The sequence below is a fragment of the Emys orbicularis genome, chromosome 2, assembly GCF_028017835.1.
Source record: "Emys orbicularis isolate rEmyOrb1 chromosome 2, rEmyOrb1.hap1, whole genome shotgun sequence".
Classification (NCBI taxonomy): Eukaryota; Metazoa; Chordata; order Testudines; family Emydidae; genus Emys; species Emys orbicularis.
In genome coordinates, this window is record NC_088684.1 from 202,871,944 (window position 1) to 202,896,143 (window position 24,200).

Here is a 24,200-nt window from a genome sequence, read left to right on the forward strand (position 1 = left end):
GTTAAAGGTCTTGTCTACACTAGGAAATTTCACAGAAAATCCCCACTGGTGTTAGCACCTCTGCTAGCTGCACGAGTGTACTAGCCCTGCTGCATCCACAGTGTCAACACTTTTCACACTACATCGATGAGGCCATAAACCCACCGGAAGCCATGAGAGCTTTGAATACAGTAGGTGGAAATCTTTTGCCAGATTTCCCTAGCATAGACACAGCTCTAGGCTATAATCTACCAAACACTGACTTCAGTGGGACCAGTCTCATGTTTGTTTGCAGTATGGGTGCCACAGAAATTTGTGCTGAAATCCTGGCTTCACTGAAATCACTGAGAGTTTTGCCACTGACTTCAATGGGGCCAGGATTTCACTCCAGATGAGGCCATTGATAGCTTGAATACTAGTATAAAATCCACTGGATTTTAGTTTTCCTTTTGAGTGGCTGTGATTGTCTCTAACTGCCTATATTCATTCAGTGCACAAAGTTACTTTAATAGCTCTGCAGTGTGATCATTTATAGCATTCACTGCAAATGTTTTATGAATTTCCTCTACCATTCTAGGAAATAGTAAAGCCATTGTTGTTAAACTAAGATCTACTTCCAAATCATGTTTTAAAAAAACCCGACATAGATACAAGGGATTTTAGATACTCTTTATATCAAGAATTTATAAACCCAGGTGCTGTAATGCCCTTTAAATGGGTAGATATTCGTTTTTAAATCGTTCCACGTGCTTCATTTCCGTGTTACATAGTTACACTAATATTGTAGATTTAAAAAGGCAAAACTAGTGGTGTTACAAAATGAATTTAGGTAAAGGAAATAAACTTCAGTTCCGAGCGGGCGCGGTGGGCAGGCGCGGGGATGGAGGGCGGGTTCGGCTCCGAGTTCGGGGCCGCGGGGGGCGGCGCGGGGGGGGGGGGGGAAGCTGGACCCGGGGCTCATCATGGAGCAGGTGAAGGTGCAGATCGCCGTGGCCAACGCGCAGGAGCTGCTGCAGAGGATGACCGACAAGTGTTTCCGGAAGTGCATCGGGAAGCCGGGGAGCTCGCTGGATAACTCGGAGCAGAAGTGTATTGCCATGTGTATGGACCGGTACATGGACGCCTGGAACACAGTCTCACGAGCATACAACTCCCGGCTGCAGAGGGAGAGAGCCAACATGTGACCGGTTTCCAGTAGCCCTGACAACATGCTTCAATTCTGCCCCCTGCCTGGGGAGAGTGACTTGATTCCTGGACTAGCTGGAGTGGCCCTGTGAGAATGAAAGGAAATAAACTAAGTAACTAGTTCCTTTCTTAGATACATTTTCACAGTTTCTATCTCTTCCCTCCACCCCCATTAAAGACATTTCTTTATTTACAGCGACTAGCTATTATCCTCAGTACCTTTCCTAGCTGATCTACCTACTAGACTGTATGTAATCTTCTGTTTTGTGACGCCTTACCATTCCTAGAGTAGCAGGACAGGAATGGTTTTGCAGTCAATGCAGATCTGCCATGTTTCCTGTGTGACCTTGGGCAAATCTCTGTAACTCAGTTTACCATCTATTAAATGGGAAAATAATACTTCCTTTTTCTGTCTGGTCTGCATTGATTATAAACGCCTTGGAACAAGAACTGTCTCTTACTAGGTCTGTAAGTGGTTAGCACAATAGAGTACTGATCTTAATTGGGAGCCTATAGGTGCTACTATTATGGAAAGGAGTATTCCAATCAGTGGGCTGGGAAGAGAGCTTGTGTTTATAATACATTGACATCATTTGTTAAGCATGCTGAATGTACAAAAGACAACTACAAAACTAATCTAGGTTGGATCTGAAAGTCAGAGTGGTATTTACTGTATTTTATTTTACCAACATAAATGTTATAGTGCTTCACAAAGCATATTGAAAACAACTCTATAAAGGTAAAAGGAATGAAAAGGGAAAGTAAGGAAAGGGCAAGCAAATGAACTATTCAAGAGACAATGGACATAAAAGGTGACTAAACATATCTGAAATGTGAGTGAAATCAGTACATAATTTCCAGACTTTAGCTAAAGTGTCTGGATAGACTTAGAATCATAGAAATATAAGACTGGAGGGGACCTCAAGAGCTCATCTAGTCCAGACCCCTGCACTGCATGGACCTAGACCATGGAGGTGGTGGTGGGGGAGAAGCACAGAAGCTCCTTGTGAATAGGGATGAGGATGCAGAGGAATAGGAGGGGGGTGATGGGGGTATGCCGATTCAGCAATGGGCGGGGGACAGCCAGCTCTAGGCTGGGAAGGAGGGTCTCAGAGGGTTCCTGCCTGACCTTGGGCTCCATTCCAGCTTCCCAGGATCCTAATCCCCAGCCTGATCCCGGCACTGTGGCCATTCCTTCAGCCCCTCTGGGTCCTGCTGTTGTCTCCATAACCCCTCCCTCCCCCTTGGCATGTGGGAGTTTACACAGGGAAGAGCCCCCACACTATTTCCATTGCAGGGTGCTAGCCCATCCCCATTTCCATGACCCCTGACTGGTGTTTCTCACCTGTTCTTAAAACTCTCTAATACTGGTGATTCCACAATCTCCCTTGGAAACCTATGCCAGTGCTTAACTATCCTTATAGTTTGAAAGTTAGAAATCTCCCTTGCTGCAGATTTAAGCCCATTACTTCTTGTTCTACCTTTGGTGGACATGAATAACAATTTATCACTGTTCTCCTTATAACAGTCCTTAACATATTTGAAAACTCTGATCAGGTCTCCCCTCAGTCATCTTTTCTCAAGACTAAAAATACCCACTTTTTTTTTTAACCTGTCCCTATAGATTAGGTTTTCTAAACCTTTTATCATTTTGTTGCTCTCCTCTGGAATCTTTCCAATTTGTCCACATCTTTCCTAAACTGCGATGCCCAGAAATGGACACAGTGCTCCAGCTGAGGTCTCACCATTGCCGAGTAGAACAGGACAATTACCTCCTGTGTCTTACATATAACACTCCTGTTAATACACCCCAGAATGCTGTTAGCCTTTTGCACAACTGTATCATCTTGCTGGCTCATGCTCCATTTGTGATCCACTTGATGACAGAGTGAAAGTTATAGGGGAAGTATCTTTTCAACATTGATTTGACCATGGATCATAAAGCATTTTTACCAGAGCATCCACTATCTTCTTTACCAGTTAATTATAGAAACCTACAAGTTTGAGAAGAAGAAACCTATTAAGTCATCCAGTCCATCCCCCGACACAGCAGGTTGCTTCCTACAGGATACTATATTGTTTGGAGCCCTGTCCAATCTAATTTTAAATATTTCCAAGCAGTAGAGCTTTCCTCATCTCCCTTGGGAGACTATTGCAGTCTAATAGATCTTGCTATTAGAAGCTTTCCTAAGCATATACGTTTCTCTTAATTTCTAGACACCTTAACTTAAAATAAATGATTGCTTCAAGGATTTTCATTCTCATTGTGTACACATATTCAACATCTGCTGGAACTGTGAGTAAAACTGCCAGAATCAAGGTCAGAAACTTACATTCTTCACTTGAGATCAGTCTTACCAGGCTGAGGTGGGGCAAAAATACTTTCCCCCCCAATGGAACGTGTTGTTGTGTCTTAGAGATCTATCTATTGCCAAGAACTAAATCCATTCAAAAATCCATAAAAATGGATTGACTGAATTACAGAATGTGGAATGAGTTACATGAAAACAATATATGGCAGATTTGCGAGATATTTTCTGTACAATATGTAAGAGTAAATCTCCACAAACATGTTTATATAATTTTGCATTATTAAACAGTCACCGTTTGCTTACAGGTTTGATATTTTATAGTGTTATTTATTCATTTTTTGGGTACCTTGTTTTGTTGTTACAGGCCCTATTTGGGGCAGTTGTGTAGAACAAGAATTATGCAACCATTACCTCAAGGTATCGCTATGGGGTTGCTAAGGTTGCTAAGATAACTCACTATTTTTGAATAGTTGCTTTTCCTTTAAGTTTAACTTTAAAGTTCTTGTTGTGGGGTGTATAGGCCCCATGCTACTCTGGCCACTATGGTTATGTTTACACTACAACTAAACCCTGCAGCTGGCCAGTATTAGCTGACTGGGGCTCAGGCTGTGTGGCTGTAAAATTGCAGTGTAGATGTTTTGGGCTCAGGCTGTAGCCTGCGCTCTGGGACCCCATGAGGGGGAGGTCTACTATACTGTGGTATGTCTACACTGCACACAGAGCCTGTCTCTGTGGAACCTGGGCTTGTGGAGTCAGTTTTTTCAAGCCTGTGCTCGAACGTCTACATTGCATTGTAAACCTGGGTTTACTTGCTGGACCTAAGTCTCACAGTCGTGCTAACATGACCATAATGAACTGTGCAGACCTTTTGACTTGGATCTGCAGCTTGACCACATCCACACTGTAAAATGACAGGGCTTGGCTCCTAATCGCTGCAGGGTACTAAGCCTGCATCCTGAGTGCTTGCTGATCTGACTCAGACTGATTTTTGTGTTGATGGAAGCGGGGCTGGGACTCAAATCTGAGCCAATGCCTGGGCTTAGTGTGCAGTGTAGCCATACCCTAAGGAGTTAACAGGGATACTAGCTATCTCCTCTGCTGGAGCTAATTGCTGGACTTGTAACAGCTGAGGGAATGAAAAAAGCTGCAGAACAGAGGACAGGCAGGGCTGCCAGAGAGACTACAGAGAGGTGACTCCTTCAGCAACAGACTGGCAAGAAGCAGCCCAGGAAGTTGGACTTCAAGTGGGAGACTCAGAATGTGAGTCTGGGAAAAGCCTACAGGAGAAGGAAGGTAGAAAGCAGCTCAGGGAAGTGGAAAGGGATTGGGAGGAACTGGTTCATACAGGGGTCCCTGGGCTGGAACCCAGAGGAGGAGGGGCCTGGTTTTTCCTACAGGAGAGAGGACAGTAAAGACTTCAGAAGAAAGGGGTCATAGGACTGTCAAACCTTTGCGGGGGGTCACCATTTTCAGAAGACAGGAAACCAGGCACAGAACTGAATGATTGTTGGTGGGAAACTGAGTCAGACTTGCTGCAATACCGCACATGGCTGTGAGAGGGCAGCAGCTGGGCAAGGCAGCCCAGGACATTGCCGTTCAGCTCCGAAAAGTGACTGGAAAAATGGTACTTTCTTATTCAATAGATCTGCCCCCTGTGTGCTTTCGCTCATATCTGCTTATTTTACTGAAAAAATAAGGTTTTTTTGGTCTGCTTTTGCCACACTGATGGGTACAGTATAAAAATGTAGACGGATAAACCTGCAGAGCAAATGCTGCTAAGAGAGCGAGCTAGATTTGTGTGCATCAGCAACAGAATTGTTGACTCAATTCCAAACATTACACCTGTGCAAACCCACAGATGGGAGTGGTGTTGCACAGGTGTCACTGAGGGAACAATTTCAAGACAATGGAGTAACCTGGGTGTCACTGAGTGGGAAAACGTGGCCTCCAGGTCTTTTTCCACTGGGGAGATGTGCAAATAGAAAAGAGTTCAGCTTGTTTCTAAGATGGCTGATTGATTTTGCAGAGTTTGTGGTGGTACTAGAGTGGCATGAGAAATTGTAACAAGCCTGCAATTAAACACAAAAAGCCTTAGGCCTTGTATACACGTACAATTTGTATCACAATAACAGCCTTCTAGTGTGGATGCAGTTATACTAAAATAAAGGCACTTTTAAAAATAGCTTATTCTCACATGGTAAGGGGAATAAACTACACAGGTATTAGGCACCTTTATATTGGTTTAATTGCATACATATTAAGGGTTGTATTGGTATAATTATTTCAGTAAAACTCCCACACTCCTGACATAATTACATCAGAACATATCTGCGTGTAGTCCAGGCCTCAGTTATTGATATTCAGTAATGCAGTACAAGGAAACTCCATTTGGGGTTTCTGGCAACAGGGCACTGCTGCAAGATTCTAATAATGGGATACAGTGTTACCAGAACTCTTCAGAATGAGATTTTAGTTATGTTCTTATTTTGTTGTAAATGCCATTTTGCTAGGAGTGTGGTTGAGCTTGAATGTTGCTGACAGAAGTAATTCTCTTTAAAAAGCAACAGAGGGTCCTGTGGCACCTTTAAGACGAACAGAAGTATTGGGAGCATAAGCTTTCGTGGGTAAGAACCTCACTTCTTCAGATGCAAGTAATGGAAATCTCCAGAGGCAGGTATAAATCAGTGTGGAGATAACGAGGTTAGTTCAATCAGGGAGGGTGAGGTGCTCTGCTAGCAGTTGAGGTGTGAACACCAAGGGAGGAGAAACTGCTTCTGTAGTTGGATAGCCATTCACAGTCTTTGTTTAATCCTGATCTGATGGTGTCAAATTTGCAAATGAACTGGAGCTCAGCAGTTTCTCTTTGGAGTCTGGTCCTGAAGTTTTTTTGCTGTAATATGGCTACCTTTACATCTGCTATTGTGTGGCCAGGGAGGTTGAAGTGTTCTCCTACAGGTTTTTGTATATTGCCATTCCTGATAGCTGACTTGTGTCCATTTATCCTCTTGCGTAGTGACTGTCCAGTTTGGCCAATGTACATAGCAGAGGGGCATTGCTGGCATATGATGGCATATATAACATTGGTGGACATGCAGGTGAATGAGCCGGTGATGTTGTAGCTGATCTGGTTAGGTCCTGTGATGGTGTTGCTGGTGTAGATATGTGGGCAGAGTTGGCATCGAGGTTTGTTGCATGGGTTGGTTCCTGAGTTAGAGTTGTTATGGTGCGGTGCGTGGTTGCTGGTGAGAATATGCTTAAGGTTGGCGGGTTGTCTGTGGGCGAGGACTGGCCTGCCTCCCAAGGTCTGTGAAAGTGAGGGATCATTGTCCAGGATGGGTTGTAGATCACTGATGATGCGTTGGAGAGGTTTAAGCTGAGGACTGTAGGTGATGGCCAGTGGAGTTCTGTTGGTTTCTTTTTGGGGCCTGTCTTGTAGCAGGAGGCTTCTGGGTACACGTCTGGCTCTGTTGATTTGGTTCTTTATTTCCTTGTGTGGGTATCGTAGTTTTGAGAATGCTTGGTGAAGATCTTGTAGGTGTTGGTCTCTGTCTGAGGGGTTGGAGCAGATGCGATTGTACCTCAGTGCTTGGCTGTAGACAATGGATCGTGTGGTGTGTCTGGGGTGGAAGCTGGAGGCATGAAGGCGTAGCGGTCGGTGGGTTTTCGGTATAGGGTGGTGTTAACGTGGCCATCGCTTATTTGTACGGTGGTGTCTAGGAAGTGGACCTCCCGTGTAGATTGGTCCAGGCTGAGGTTGATGGTGGGGTGGAAGCTGTTGAAATCATGGTGGAATTCTTCCAGGGTCTCCTTCCCATGGGTCCAGATGATGAAGATGTCATCAATGTAGTGTAGGTAGAGAAGGGGCGTGAGTGGACGAGAGCTGAGGAAGCGTTGTTCCAGGTCAGCCATAAAAATGTTGGCATATTGTGGGGCCATGCGGGTGCCCATAGCGTTGCCACTGGTCTGGAGGTATATATTGTCACCAAATTTGAAATAATTGTGCGTGAGGATAAAGTCACAGAGCTCAGCAATAAGTTGTGCTGTGTCATCATCAGCGATACTGTTCCTGACAGCTTGTATTCCATCTGTGTGTGGGATGTTTGTGTAGAGAGCCTCTACATCCATGGTGGCTAGGATGGTGTTTTCTGGGGGGTCACCAATGCATTGTAGTTTTCTCAGGAAATCTGTGGTGTCACGGAGATAGCTGGGAGTGCTGGTGGCGTAGGGTCTGAGTAGGGAGTCCACATATCCAGACAGTCCTTCAGTGAGAGTGCCAATGCCCGAGATGATGGGGCGTCCAGGATTTCCAGGTTTGTGGATCTTGGGTAGTAGATAGAATAACCCTGGTCGGGGCTCTAAGGGTGTGTTGATTTGTTCCTGTGTTAGTGTAGGGAGTGTCCTGAGTAGATGGTGCAGTTTCTTAGTGTATTCCTCAGTGGGATCTGAGGAAAGTGGCCTGTAGAATTTGGTATTGGAGAGTTGTCTGGCAGCCTCCTTCTGGTAGTCAGACCTGTTCATGATGACAACAGCACCTCCTTTATCAACCTCTTTGATGATAATGTCAGGGTGGTTTCTGAGGCTGTGGATGGCATTGCGTTCTGCACGACTTAGGTTATGAGGCAAGCGATGTTGTTTTTCCACAATTTCTGCCTGTGCACGTCGGCGGAAGCATTCTATGTATAGGTCCAGACTGTCATTTCGACCCTCAGGAGGAGTCCATGTGGAGTTCTTCTTCCTGTGTTGTTGGTGGGAGGGTATCTGTGTATCAGTGCGCTGTTCAGTGTTATCTTGAAAGTATTCTTTGAGTCGGAGGCGGCGAAAGTAGGCTTCCAGATCACCGCAGAACTGTATCATGTTCGTGGGGGTGCTGGGGCAAAAAGAGAGTCCCCGAGATAGGACAGACTCTTCTGCTGGGTTGAGTGTGTAGCTGGATAAATTGACGATATTGCTGGGTGGATTCTCTTTGTTTGTTTTGTTAGAATTCCCGCTGCCAACTAACTAAGTGTTCTTTTGAAACAATCTCTTTCCTATCCTAACAATAACTGCAGACTGAGGCAGCTGCTGAAAATAACATGCAGTCTTTCACTGCAGGGGTTTCCAGGAGCTTTGCATTCCAATACATTATTTCCTACCATGAGCAACTCTGAGAACTCGCTGAAAAGTAACACTTTTCAATGTCTCCTACAACAAGAGTCTTATTGTTTTTAAAACATCTATAATGCAATATAGGGTCACACTTTCTATAAAGGACACATTCATCAATAGTATATAAATAATTAATAAACAATCAATAGATATTTTAATAAATGGTTATTCAGGTGTTGTTAGAGTCCAACAGGTCAATAGGTTGTCGGAAACCATCCATACCACCATTTCCTAATGTGGCTATAATAGTTTAAAACAGAGGGTCTCACCGCCAGTAGTCCGCGAGCTCCATTCAGGTGGTCCGTAGATAGTTCCCTCTAAGGTGCGCTCCTGGGTGGCCGCACACGAGAGAATGAAGGGCCACCCACCTAATTAGTGGAGCCGCGCAGGCATGGCTCCACTAATTAGATGCCTGGACCCTGGAGAAGATGCACATGTGAGGTGAGGTGGTGGCTTTGGGGGGAATAGGAGGTAGATGGGAGGGGGCAGTGGGGTGAGAAGAAGGGGTGGGAGGAATTTGGGATGTGCAGTGCTGCGGTGGCCGGAGAAAGAGGTGACTTTCCCCAGTTCCAGGACTGTGGCTGCTGGGGAGAGATGGCCCTCCTTCCCAGCCTCAGCTCTGTGGCTGCTGTGGTGAGGGAGAGACACCTTCCTCCTTCCCAGCCCAGCTCGGGGGCTGCTGCAGAGATTGAGAGAGGGCAAATCAATTGCATTAGAAAGGTAAGACTACTGATATTAAAATATGAGTTGTGTGTTTTATTTGTAGAACAAAAAAAATGTATTATTATTAAGGTTTTTTTTTTATATAGTGCTTTTATCCAAAGTGCTTTACAATAGTTAGCTAACAGTAATAACATTTGGAAAGATCATTAAGTGGTCCACCGAGACCCTCAACAATTTTCAAGTGGTCCACGAAAAAAAAGTTTTAGAACCACTGGTTTAGAACACCATTCAGTCAGAATATCTAGTTTCGCTCCAATTCGGAACAAAGACATATTTTTAAATCTCAAAATCCTTTGCTAAATGGAGCTTCCATCCTCCACACAGCTCTGCTTATAATATCTATTAATTATTTATTGAAACTTATTATAAACTATAAACATAGCCTTGATAGGAAGTGCCACTAATATAGTTTCTTAAATTGTAGATTTTATTCCCCTGGGAAGTGTTTTCTCCACCTTTTATTTGGGTTCTGATCTTTGAGCTAACAGTTGGAATAGTTTTTTCTAATGTCCTGATAATCCCTGGTTGTGTAAGATTCCTCCAAAGATTAAGCAAATATAAATGATGGAACTGTACAACCATGGCTGTGCAGAGTGGGTTGATTGATGGCAGATCTGTTTTCTCTCTGGATTAACTGGTAACTGCCAATTCTCAATTTCTGATTCAAGTGCATCAGTTTTGAAATAATCGTTTGTGAGATACAAAAGTTTGGAAATGTGTTGGCAGCCACTGTACTATATATATTAAATACATTCATACTGATGGTTATCAATTGACAATATCCTGTCATATCCTGAACAAACCTTACGGAATTAAGATAAGATTTAATGTAATTCAATAAAGTTTATTAAATTGGGGTTAATATCTCTGGGGTACAATGTATGAAAAATGTAATTATGTATGTGTTATTGTGGCTTTGTATGTACCTCCTCTAGTAGGGAGGGGGGATGCTAATGTACTTCCTCCTTTATCAAACCTTTGAAGCCACCCCTTTGGGGAGATAGGCATGTACTAGTTCAAACTGGATTCTTCAGAGACTAACAGACAAAGGAAAGGTTAAAAAGTAGCAGCCGTGTTAGTCTGTATCTGCAAAAAGAACCGGAGTACTTGTGGCACCTTAGAGACTAACAAATTTATTTCAGCATAAGCTTTCGTGGGCTACAGCTCACTTCTTCAGATGCATAGAGTGGGGGACACAGACAGAAGATATTTATACATACAGAGAACATGAAAAGGAAAGATTTTTGAACAAAAAGCCTTGAGTTTAGGCTGGCTCAGGGACTTCTTTCTGACCCAGAAAAAGGACAGGCCTCATACAACAACTGGGTGCTTGTTGAGAGCTGAAGCTATGATGAATTTGTGATCACAAAGAAACTGCATGTACGATCTGTAGGTTCTTTTATTGTTTTCTCTGTAATGGTTTACTTAAGAATAAAGTAGATTTGCTTCGAAAGAACAGTGTGGTAACTTATAGCAGTAGCAATCCCTCTGTTATCAGTCACTGAAGAGAAAGCAAGGAGGTCTATATAGGCAGACTGTTTGTGCTGCAAATAACTCAGTGAAGGCAAGAGAATTGTCCTACCTGGAAATACCCCAGTCAGAAGTGAGAGAGATTTGGATCTCCACCCAAGAGAGGCAACAGCTGGGAGCTGGACCTGAGAGTGGGTGCCCTTACTGGACTACTGAGGAGAAATACAGGTGCAGTTGCCCAGAACTGTGGTACACACTACTAGCTATGATTAGCAACATGTATTGTGTATTCTCGTCTACATGCTGTTTAAAACTTGAGTCAACAGTGGGCTTGAGCCATAACTCATAGAGGTCAGAATGTGTGTTTCCATTGACTTCAATGGGCTTTGGATCAAACCCTATATGCAGATTAAAACTGTCCATTACAAAGTCTCTCTAAGACTTGCATAGCTCAAGATAGCTAGGTTAAATAGGAAAGAAACAAGGACAAAAAAAAATCTAATGAACTCTATTTACATCCTTTGGGAAAATGTCTGTCTGTGGCTATTTTAAAAATAATAATAATTTAAAAAAAGCCAGTATTGCTCTGACTTGTCAACTCCAAACTAGACAAGACAACAAAAGATATGTCAAATCTTGTCCAGTGCTGTCTTATCTCGCTCCATTTGGTATTATGCATAGAATCTCTTAGGACTAATAAATGACCATTCCTAATATCTTCCTCCAATGACAAATGATCTAGCATAGTCATAAATTCTATAGTCTGATTTATTTTGATACTACATGAAAATGTTAGGATTTTACTAAACACCAAAGAGAGATACTATCTGTTATGAATATAGAGACATAAATTTTTCACTTCATCTATGATCAATGACCAATGTAATCTTCAAGCTATTGTTGCTGTGCTCTCAATAGACAAAACATAGTGCAAAGCAAATTCTGAATCTCAATCTTTCCTGTGCCATCAGATGTCACTTAGGTCATGACAAGGCTCCACCATGCCTGTCTATTCTGCGCCACTCTTTGCATGTCGTCTATAAATTACAAACAAAAAATAAATGTTTGAAATTATAATTATGAATAATATTCATCTAATTTCTGACATCAACACCATGACTGCTCTCACTGCAGTTGACTTACATCACATAATTCTGGCCATCTGTCTGAACTGTTCTAGTTTAACTGCATATCCCGACCTCTTCTCTCCCCTTCCCTCCCGCCCCCGAAGTGTCAGTCTTATCTTTTAGGCACCAAACAACATTTATCTGGTTTGATTCCTGTTGTAAACACCCCAGTTCATTACCTTTTGACAGTTATTTTAGAAACTATGGCAAAGATTTACAATGACTTTTGATTCACTACGCTATTTATATGCTTCTCTTGTACTTATGTCATGTCACCTGCAGTTACAGTTCAAACTTTCCTTTTATAAAGGACAAGAAACAAAATTGTATTTTGGTCTCCAACATCGCTATCAAATAAAAATCCACTATGGTGAAAAAGCAAACAGATGTACTAAATTTACAGATGCAACTAATCTTAAAATGTAGTAAGAAAGTAAAGGGGGAAAGTCCATTTAGCAGCTAGGTTGGCATAGTTCCTGGTTATAAGTTAGCTGGCTTCTCCTGCCTCATATTATAGACTCTCTATATCTAATAGCAATTAATACTTTGAACTTCCATAGCAGCTATTCCTTTTAATCTGGTTTTCGCTGTAGCTTTCTGAGTAAAACTGTTTATCAATGCAATGAAAACAATCACACACCAGGAAATATTGTTTGTCTTGCTGTTTGTACTGATTTAGTAACCAAAATCCCCAATCAGAATTAGGACCCCTTTGTACAAACACATAGGAAGGCACATTCACTGGCCCAAAGAACTGACAGTCTGAGGTCCCAAGCCAAAGCCCATTGAAGTCAATGGGAGCCTTTCCATTCACTTCAGTGGGCTTTGGAATAGGCCCCAAAGTCCTGTAAAGCACTCCATACAGGTTCAGAAGATCCACCAACATGGAGCGCATTGCTGGATCAGGTCCTCAAGACCCGATGAGTGAGTGTGTTAAACACTAGAGGGGATGATAAGAGTAACAGAAAAGAACAAGTGGTTCCATAAATAAGCAATGTGCACAACTTGATTGCTCTGTATTACTGTAATTTAAAATAAAATACACACAAGATTAAATATCAGCACACCCCATTCCCAGCAATTCCAGCAGGCCTTCTACCTAGCCATTACCAGTTGGCATTTTCCTGTAGATGGCATAGTAGAAGTGAAACATGACGTGAACAGGGCTCCAAATGGCTGCCATGATCTGACTGAAGGACCTGGACAATAGATTTGTGCAGACTCTTGGACTCTTTGGGGCTTAATTCTACAGACCTTAACTCCTGCTGAATCCCGATACAGGACTGAAGGATTTTGCCGAGCACCTTTTGCTATTTTTCCTCTTGTATTTTTTTTTACATGATTGAGTTAGTCATACTGTTCCTGAAAGATGTGTACGATATCTTACTTATGAACATGATGGTCACTAGCTACTTTTCATAACCTTTATCTGCACCATGAAGTAGGTGTCAATATGAGGGTAGACTCCATTTCTCCTATTTCCTGTTGAATACTGTTCATCTCTATGCTTAGAATTTCAGAACCCCTTTATAAAAATAGTTTAAAAAAGAAATAAATATTCCAAAAGAGCTGTGCACTGTATCTTGTCAACAGATGTGTCCCATTGACTGGCCTTGGAATAGCCTAATACAAAAGCCCTATGACATCTGTGAACAGGGTTCATAATGGAGCCCTTGTTGTTAGCAGTTCCCATCTCTGAATCAATATAATGAGTAAAACTATGATAAAATTTCATAAGACATATATAAAATACATAAATATTTGAGTATTATATAAACTCTATTTCATGTATATAGCAGTATTTGGATGAGTTATGTAGTATAACTGAAAAATATTTATTCACATTTACATTACAACAGGCTGACTCATTATCATTATTGCTTCATTATTTCCCTGCACTCCCCTGTCTGTCTATATTCATTTGTTGTCTCTTGTCTTATACTTAGATTGTAAGCTCTTTGGGCCAGGGACTGTTTTTTTGGTCTGTGTTTGTACAGTACCTAGCACAATGGGACCAGGTCAATGACTGGAACTCTTAGGAGCTACAACAATACAAATAATAAATCCTGACCGTTGAGCTTTGTGGTGTAATTTTTTTAACTGGATATATCAAATTGTTAATAATTTATTTTTTTTGTTATATTACAATAATTTGTAGTTTTATTGATTACCATGATGCTCGCATGTTGTTGTAAGATGCTTGCATGTATTACTGGTATATTTAATTTTGGGTATTAGGGCCTTGATCCTGCTTCCACCGAAGATGGAAAAGATGGGGGTGTACATGTACTCTGTATATATATCTTCCTACTGTATTTTCCACTCCATGCATCTGATGAAGTGGGTTTTAGCCCATGAAAGCTTATGCCCAAATAAATTTGTTAGTCTCTAAGGTGCCACAAGTACTCCTCGTTGTTTTTGCTGATACAGACTAACATGGCTATCACTCTGAAACCTGTGTACGCATTGTAATTCCAGCTGGAATTCAGGCCTCAGACCCTGAGCTCCAGACTGAGCCCCAACTTCAAAACCATGTCTAACCAGTTATTTTTAGCACTATAACACGACCCCCACTAGCCTAACTCTGTTGATCTGAACTGGGAGGCTTGCTGCCGAGGGCTGTGTAGACATACCCTGTATGATACTGAAAAATAAGAAGAGTGATCTTTAATCTCCTTTGTAAAGCACTTATATAAATCTTCATAGATCTTTGAGCACTGGGGATTATTGTCCCTTTTTTTTTTTTTTAAGAACACTTGTACTTCAGAATTTATACTATAAAGGAAAACTCGTTTGTGTGTGTTAGTGTTTGTGTTTTAATTCCAGAATCATTTCATTTTGTTTGACACACAACTATCATTTAAAAATATTACTTATAAAAACTGGCAGAAATTCACACAGAGAAGGACTAAAGGAAACTCACTCCATACTTCAATGGATAGAAACCGCAGGAGCCAAAAGTGTTGCCAGGTAAGTTTCAGTGTGTATTGAAACATTTGTTTTCCTACATGTATCCCTGTTCTAACATGAAACTACTCACTAATACCCTATCATCCCTTCTGAGCTCCCTGGTAAATTGTATTTGCCAACCAATTAACACCCAGTTTATCCTTACAGCCTAGTGGCTGTTCCACTTCCTTGAACTATTAACTCTGCATTTATGTTATTAACCCCTTTAAAGCCCCATTTTACACCAATACAGTCAATAGGAATTTTTCCATTGACTTCAAAGGGAGTGGGATTGGGTCTTCAGTTTTAAAAAACCGGAACAAGTTTAGAAGAAAACTGAAAAGGTAAAAGAAAATTTACATGAGATATCATTTTAGAACAATGCTATACTCAGATAAAATATTTCAGTGCACACTGAAGTGTACTTGAAAACAGTTTTTAGTCTCCTGCTTTTACCACACATTAAAGCTTTCATGGTATAGAGTCCCATCCCATGGAAATTATGCCTAAAGCACATAATCAAGAATCCAGAAATCTGAACTCTCTCAATGTCATAGATCTCCTGTGTGACCCAGTGCCTCCATTTCCCCTAGTACAATGGGATTAATAGTACCTTCCTATTTCACAAGGATGCTGTGAAGCTTAATTCACTGATATTTGTGAAGTACTATATCTTTGGGGAGACTATAAAGGTGCAAAGCATTATTGTTCATTATAAAAAGTATTGAGCAGGCATTTAAAAATGTCTTTGTGTGTGTGTATAATCATGTAATTGTTCAAGGTTTAATTATGAATTTACTAGAGTTTTCCTTTTAAAAGGACTGTTTGGAATAGACATATGGTTAGAAACTGTAATTCTTGTGTAACTGGATTTTTCCTCTTCTGCTGTGCATGACTTCTGTGGTATCTTGGAGAGAACAGTAACGATGTGTGAAAAGCTCCTCAAAACAAGATTTGAATGGGGGAGAAAAATGTCAAAACTGAATTTAGATGATGTACAGTTATAACTTTTACCATGATTACTGTTGAAGAAAGATGTGGAGATAGGGTTCTAAAATGAGACTTGTAAAACATTATTAGCTGAACAGATTTTTGCAGAGAGAGAGAGAAAAGTCACTATGTCTCACATGATAACTACAAGGAAGCCAGATATAGTTGTAGAATTTGGTTCCTATAGTGATACTTATTGGAACTGCTTTTTTGACAGATTAAAAGGTATTTTAGATGCTAATGGTTGTAGCAGTAGAAAAAAATATGTTTTCAGCAATAGCCATTGGATATGCAAAGCTATTTAATATGCTATACACCCAGTGGTTCTCAAACTTTTTTTTTCACAGACCACTTGAAAATTGCTGAGGGTCTCGGCAGACCACTTAATGATCTTTCCAAATGTTGTTTGTACCGTTAGCTTACTATTGTAAAGTGCTTTGGATAAAAGTGCTATATTAAAAAAAAAACCTTTATAATAATTAATGTGTTTTTGTTCTACAAATAAAAGCACACAACTTATATTTTAATATCAGTAGTCTTACCTTTCTAATGCGATGGATGTGCCTCCTCTCCCTGGCCACGGCAGCCCCCGAACAGTGGCTGGGAAGGAGGGGCGTCTCTCCCTCTCTCCCCCCGTGGCAGCCCCCGAGCTGGGGCTGGGAAAGAGGGGTGTCTCTCCCCCACCAAAGCAACCACAGAGCTGAGGCTGGGAAGGAGGGCCATCTCTCCCTGGCAGCTGCAGTCCTAGACCTGGGAAAGTGGCTTCTTTCTCTGGTAGCCGCAGCCCTGCAAGTCCCAAATTCCCCCCACCCCCTCTTCTCACCCCACTGTCCCCTCCCACCTACCCCTATGTCCCCCAAGGCCACCACCTCACCTTACATGTGCATCTTTTCCAGGGTCCAGGCACCTAATTAGTGGAGCCACGCCTGAGTGGCTCCACTAATTAGGTGGGTGGCCCTTCATTCTCTCGTGTGCGACTACCCAGGTGCGCACCTTAGAGGGAACTATCCACAGACCACCTGAATGGAGCTCATGGACCACTGGTGGTCTGCGGACCACAGTTTGCGAACTTCTGCTATACGCTGTATACAACTGAGCTGGGGTGATTCAGATCAGAAATTGTTATAAGGTATGCCAGAGAGTCTTGCTAGGAGAAGGATATGTATTAGCTTGTCTCCAGCTCCTACTGTTTGTTTGGGGGGCATGGATCAGCGTTCATGGGGACCCCATCTATACCCAACCCAAGCTGGGGAAGCTAATGATCCAACTAGTGGACCAAATTCGGTAATGAATCCTGGTCACGTTCCACTTGAGGCACGTTGCACATACACTAAGACAAAGACTGTTTGTTTATAGCTCTTTCAAGTGCTGCAGAGATATGTTTCTCAGCAAACATCCAATAAACTGGGACAATAACTTTAAAATATGTCAAAGGAGAAACTAGCCACACTAATCAGCATTCTATTGATTCAGTCAGACCATCAGCAAATAGAGCTGCATTGGTCGGCGTTGGGGCCTGCTCCATGCCAGAATTATGCATGAGGCTTTGGGATTTAATTATGACAGTGGATGCAGTTGTAAAGAAAAGATTTGACTGTGTGCAGGATGAGATTTTCACTATAACTGTCCAATGTATTGATGTTGATTTAAGTGCATTGAGATCCTCAGATGGAAGGTATTGTATAAGTGCCAGTGTATGTATAAAAATAAATTCACCTGAGTGCTAATATTCCTGAAATGCAATGCAAAATTGATGCACATAGACTTCTTTGGAAGTTCATGACTCCCTATTTAAAGATTTTCATAAGGCACAGAAGAGATTTAAGGACAAGTTGAAGCAATCGAGAACAAACTGTATTAAGAAAAAATAGCCTCTATGTCTGTGACAAAAGCTTGAAAATATAAGCCAAGCATAATCGCTGCAACGCTTGAATCTGTAGAGAGTCCCTATGGACATGCAAGTGTTGCCCATAGTGGCTTGACCAAAGCCCCAGAGGGAACCAATGTCAGAGCTGGGATTGTTCCCTTGCTAAATCCACTAGACTATGTTGCTTCCCATTATTAAACTATCATTCCTGTGGTCAGAAGTCACACTGAGTGCTCAATGGAGGGAGCTAGTAGTGGTGCTAGAACCATCAGTGGTAGTCTGGGCAGTACTGCTTTCCCCACATCTGTGAACCAATTTGTGGTCTCCCAATGATACCGGTAGCTATAGGGGCAGATCCTCAGCTGGTGTAAACTGTCATAGCTCCATTGAAGTCAATGAGGCTGAGGTCAATGAACATCTTGACCCATGGTTTTTTCCAAACCCCAAAACCCAACTCAGGGTGGCTATGAAAAGACTATAAATAACTTGTGGATCTTTAGGAAAATCAATATCAAGCTTTCAACTCTAGCAATCAGTCTACAGTGGTTTGCATCTGTTATACTGTCAAGGCTATCTTCAGAAGGAAAGAGACTATAAGCTTACTTTTGCTTAGTTAAAGCTGAGATTCTCCTTTCCTAAGGCCCTCCCGATTAGGGGGCCCACAGTGGCAAGCATGTGGTTTTACAAAGGTGGTTTTACACTGTATAAATGTGTATTAATAATAATAGAGTGTGGGAGAAAAGAAAACCTTATCTTGTATCTTTGTTACCAAATACAAGAGCAAAGAGTCACTCAATGCAATTAATTAGCATCATAGGCTTTTTACAGAATGCATAACTAACCTGGGGAACTCTCTGCTGCAATATATTACTGAAGCAAAGGGCTTGGTAAGATTGTAAAAAGGATTAAACATACATATAATACATAAAAAGAGTATCTTGAGTTATATTAAATAGGATAACCTTTACGAGGAATATAAGCCTTACGGTTCTGGATATAAACCGACCACTGACTACTGGGGGTTAGCAAGAAATGTCCCTGATGGGCATGTTAGCGCATAATTACTGTGATGAAGTGGTTAGTGTTCATTTTGCAGTTTTTGAGTCATCTTCAGTTTCTGCAGTTTCGTTCACCAATTGCGTGCAGATGGATGAATTAGTAATTTGCACCTTCTAATTAATGTGCATCTGGCTTCAGAGACTAAGTACCAATGGAATTATTCCCCTGTGAAGTGGATGTAGTTCCAGAGCCCCCACTCAAAAACAGCAGGAGACTGTTTATTAGGAAGGGGGGAATCTTCTGAAAAAAGAAGTTAGTTTATTCTATCTCACTAGATCCACAACACAGTAAAACATTCTTCCACAAGGTCCTCTGCCCTTTGGAATGTTTATTCAAAGGTTGGGTCTCACTGTTTCTAGCCTGAGGGGGAAAAAGAAAGAGGGGGTAACCCGGAGGCTGAAATCCTGGATGAAGAAGTGGAGCTAGAAGAGGACATGGAGCTACCAGCGGGGTCACCCGGTGGGGCGGACAGGCAACCAGGAACTTTTCTCCACTCTGGAAGTGCTCTATGGGGAGCAGGAAGCAGATGAGACGCTGGGTAAGTTGCTGTGGCTTGAGTAGGGAATCGAAAAGTGGGAGGCAGGTACTGCTTTATGTGAGCTGGACATTGCCCTGTGTAGCTAATCTGCATGGCCAAACGGGATGTTGATGGACATCGAGACCTGCAGGGAATCCTCCAGAGAGAGGCTCTGGAAAGTTTCTAAGAGGTACTTGTTAATCCTCTGCCGCAGATTCCAAGGGATTGCAGCCTTGTTAGTTCCCCCATTGTAGGAAACTGTATCATGCCATTTAGCAATCACTGGAGCTGGGACCAAAGCGGCACATAGCTGAGCTGCATACAGACTGGGTTGAAAGCCGCAAGCATGCAGTAGTTGTGCCCTGGTTTCCCTGCTCACCTGCAGCAGTGAGATGTCAGCAAGCAGGTTGGCCGCTTGTGAAAAAGTGTGTGATAATTTTAGAATGAGTTCCCTGCAAAGCTGCCCTGGAAGCCGTAACCATTTTGTCCATACGCACAACCGCCTCCCCCCCCCCACTCCCAACACTCACCATGACTGGGGTGCTCGTGGAGCTGTGTGCCTGCCTAGAGTCAGTGAGAAAGTGATTGCTACTTTGCAAAAGGCCCTTGTTACTGAAATGTTTCAATCGTTTGCTGAAATGTAACAATACCTCTTCTGTGCAATGTCCACAGCAGCAGAGACCTTGAGGAACACACCATGCACCCCTGCCGACCGGCTTCAGCAGACAAGGAAGAAGACGAGACGCAGCAAAGAAGACATGTTCCGGGAGGTGCTGCAGCGCGATGAGAGACAGACCAGGGAATGCAAAGAGTGCTGGGAAGCCAATGCAGCATTTGCTGGGCAAGTGACAGAGCGGATGATAAAAGTCATGGAGGACCAGACAGAGATGCTCAAGTCTTTAATACAGCTGCAGACTGAGCAGATCTGTGGTCGACCGCCACTGCAGCACATGCATACGTACAATTCTTTGCCAACCCCACCCCCCTCTATGCCCACACATTCCTTTTCACTTCACAGCACTCCTGAGTTTCCTCATCACTCCACCCCCTCTTTCAGCTTGCACAATGATAGCTGGAGCTACACCCAGTTGTGACGTTTTACCCTTTTAACAATAAATAAAGGCTAAGGTATTTAATGGTGCAGTGTTTTTATTCTGTGTTCTAAAAAAAGTGTATAGCAATCAATTCAATCTCGGGAACAGGCTTCTAAAACATTTTGTTGCATGGAGCTTGGGCCTCAAAATTGTACATGGATGCACGAGGGAAGCAACTCCAAAGCAGACGTGTGTTACTGCCCCTCATTGTCAAAGTGGTTCCTCAAAGCCTCTCTGACGTTAATAGCAGCCCTCTTGGCTCCTCTGACAGCCCCAGCATCTGGCTCTTCAAACTGTGCAGCCAAGCGCTCTGCCTCAGTGCTCTACACCTGAGCAAACATTTCACCCTTAGATTCACACAGATTATGCAAAGTGCAGCACGCAGCTATGATCACGGGAATATTATCCTTGGTAAGGTCTAGCCTGCCATTGAGACCCCTCCAGCGAGCTTTCAAATGGCCAAAGGCACATTCGACTACCATGCGGCACTTGCTCAGCCTGTTGTTAAAACGCTCCTTGTTGATGTCCAGGTGCTCTGTGTAAGGTTTCATGAGCCAGGGCTGTAAGGGGTAAGCCGGGTCTCCCAGGATTACTTTGGGCATTTCCACATCCCCCACTGTGATCTTGTGGTCTGGAAAGAAAGTCCCTGCCTGCAGCTTTCTGTATAGGCCACTGTTCCTGAAGATGCCTGTGTCATGCACCTTTCCAGACCAGCCTGCAATTGATGTCTGTGAAACGCGCCCAGTGATCCACAAGTACCTGCAACACCATGGAGAAGTATACCTTCCTATTGATATGTTCAGAGGCAAGGTGGTCAGGTGCTAACATTGGAATGTGTGTGCCATCAATTGCCCGCCACAGTTAGGGAAACCCATCTCTGCAAAGCCATCCACTATTTCATGCACATTTCCCAGAGTCACGGTCCTCCGCAGCAGGATGCGATTTATTGCCCTGCACACTTGGAATAATACAGCCCCAACAGTGGACTTCCCTACTCCAAATTGATTTGCAACTGACTGGTAGCAGTCTGGATTTGCCAGCTTCCACACAGCGATTGCAACATGCTTCTCTACCAAAAGGGCAGCTCTCATTCTGGTGTCGTTGCACCACAGGTCGGGGGCCAGCACAGCACATAGCTCCATGAAGGTTGCTTTTCGCATCCTAAAGTTCTGTACCCACTGGTCATCATCCCACACCTGCATAACAATGCGATCCCACCAATCAGTGCTTGTTTCCCTAGCCCAAAAGTGACAGTCTACCATATGCAGCTGCTCTGTAAATGCCAAAAGCACTGATAAGTTGCTGCTGTCCATATCACACTCGGGTGCCTGTGATTCATCCTCTGTCAGTAACTTTGCGAGTAACTCTGCTGCCACTTGCGATGTTCTCACGACAGTTAACAGCGCATAGGGGAAAAGTGTGGGATCCATCCTCTCTCACTGCAGATCCTGGCACGCACTACAAAGACTGACAGTTGGAAAAACGGCGCGAAAGGAAGCCAGAAACCATTGGAGGGCTGGGACACAAAGCGGTGCATGACGGGACATTTTGCACGTCCCAGGATGCGCTGTGCTCCATTTCTGCCTTCCCACAACACCTTGCCACAGATGGTGTCGCCAGGCACTGTGGGATACATACCCACAGTGCATTGCTCATGCTGTCGACAATGGTGCTCCGAATATAGACACTATCTGTTGACAGAGGGAGCAAATGTAGACTTGCTTTGGCAATTTTGATTTTGTTGATTTTTTCATGTCGATATTAGTTTCATTGACAAAACTTTCCAGTGTAGACAAGTCCTAAGATACTGGTACTATCTGAATGATTAAATCTAAAGCACTCTTATTGCCCAAGAGAGCTTCCTAACCCCCTCATTTTTATTAAAATATATTTTTAATGAAATTTCAAGAATGCATTTTAAGAAGTAAACCTATCCTATATTAGCATAGTAATAAAACATCAGGAGGGATAGCTCAGTGGTTTGAGCATTGGCCTGCTAAGCCTAGGATTGTGAGTTCAATCCTTGAGGGGGCCAGTTAGAGATCTGGGGCAAAAATCTGTCTGGGGATTGATCCTGCTTTGAGCGGGGGTTTGGACTAGATGACCTCCTGAGGAGGTCCCTTCCAACCCTGACATTCTATGATATTAATGGGCCTTTGTTGGACTTCATGTTATGGCACAGGTCTCAGTCTTGTGTCTCGTGCCTGATTGTATTTAGAGGCGTTCGAATTAATGCTACAGTGTTTTCATCCATGTATTCTTTCTCCTATGGCTAGAGTGAGGGTTTTATTTTATTTGAAGCCAAATCCTGTAGCCCATACTCTTCAGAAGGGGCGAGATACACCTCTGTGCAGAAGGCAGAGAGACACATTCTATGCACCTCTGTGCAGGGCTAAATTTCACCCAGGAAGAATCCCATAGAAATAGAAACCAATTGAACTCCTCATGTAAGTAAGAGCTGGAAGCCCTTTTAGTAGTAGTTCTTCTCAGAAAGGAACATTATAGATGGAATTTCCAAAAGCACTCTGAGTTGGCTTAACTCTGCTCTCATTGAAGCTAAATGTAAAATGACTTCAGTGGGAACTGAGTTAAGCCAATGCTGAGTGATGTAAAAATCCTGCTCAAATTCCTAACTGTATGTATCTCACTGCAGGAAGATAATTTCAAATGATTATTTAATTAAGTTTAATTAAAATGGTACACACAGCACTTATAAGACAAAAGATACAGCTGTGTGGGAAATGATTTTCCCATACCACAACTATTGTCAAGAATTTGATTTTTTTCCCCCAGCTTGAATCAGGATGTAAAGTGTAAATCTCAAAAATATTTCTGATGCAAAACTGATATTTCCCCCACAATTCAGGGCAAAACATTTCATTTTGCTAATTTCAAAATGTTTAGTTTCAGTTTCAACCTTTTTTTCTTTTTAAACCTTTTTGTGGGTCTAATTTGCTTCAATTTTGAAACAAAAAGTTGTTTTGAACCAGTAAACTGGAATTTTTAGTTTAAAAAATGTCAAAACAAAAAATGTCTGAACAATTTCAAAACTTTTATTCTCAACACTTTTTGAGTCAAGGAATTTGTCTAAAGTGCCCCTGTTTTGCTTTCAGTGTTGATGAACTGGCATTTTTTGATTTGCAAAAAAAAATTGTTGAAAAATTCCCAATCAGCTCTAATAAAATTCCTCCCACTTATATAATCAGTATTCTGCTCCAGAACTTATATACAGGTTCAATGTATGCCTGCTTACTAAAACAGAGAGAAATATGAATCTGAAGTTGTAGGGAGTGAAGTAAAATGATATATGAGTGCAGAAAAGTATAAAAAAATTGGCTGAAATTATAATTGTTTTAATTAAAAGTAATTGCCTAAATCCTTAAAGTAATCAGAAATTTCATAGACTGATTCTCAAGTAATTAGCCCATCTATTCCTTAATATTTCAGTTTCTTTTGTTACAGTTACTGTTGGGTTAGTTCAAGTTTACTGTCTATAGCCTTACCTCCTTGGGTCATACGTTCCTGGCATAACTGCAAGAAGCGTCCAGGTGCTGCAGGAAGTAGTATTTATGATTCTGCAAGTAGCACTCTTCCCTTTGAATCAATACTGAACCAGTCTGATAGTATAATGCTAGGAAGCAGTGGAGATGCTGTTTGTCAGACAAAGTTTAAAATGGAAGTAATCTACACTTGTGGTCATTAAACTTCCTGTGTTGCTTTTCATAACTGCTACTCTAATTGTCACAACAGGAATCTAACTCATGTAAATATATTCTGCCTATC

At 42.3% G+C, this 24,200-nt stretch overlaps 1 protein-coding gene across 1 annotated transcript; it reads left to right on the top strand.

Moving 5' to 3' along the window:
• The first annotated feature begins 859 nt into the window (after positions 1-859).
• On the top strand, positions 860-1,262 carry LOC135874635 (mitochondrial import inner membrane translocase subunit Tim13-like). Its single transcript, XM_065399521.1, is given in 2 exon segments — positions 860-895; positions 897-1,262. Coding segments are annotated over 2 exon segments (303 nt in total). The 3' UTR covers positions 1,164-1,262.
• The last annotated feature ends 22,938 nt before the right edge of the window (positions 1,263-24,200 follow it).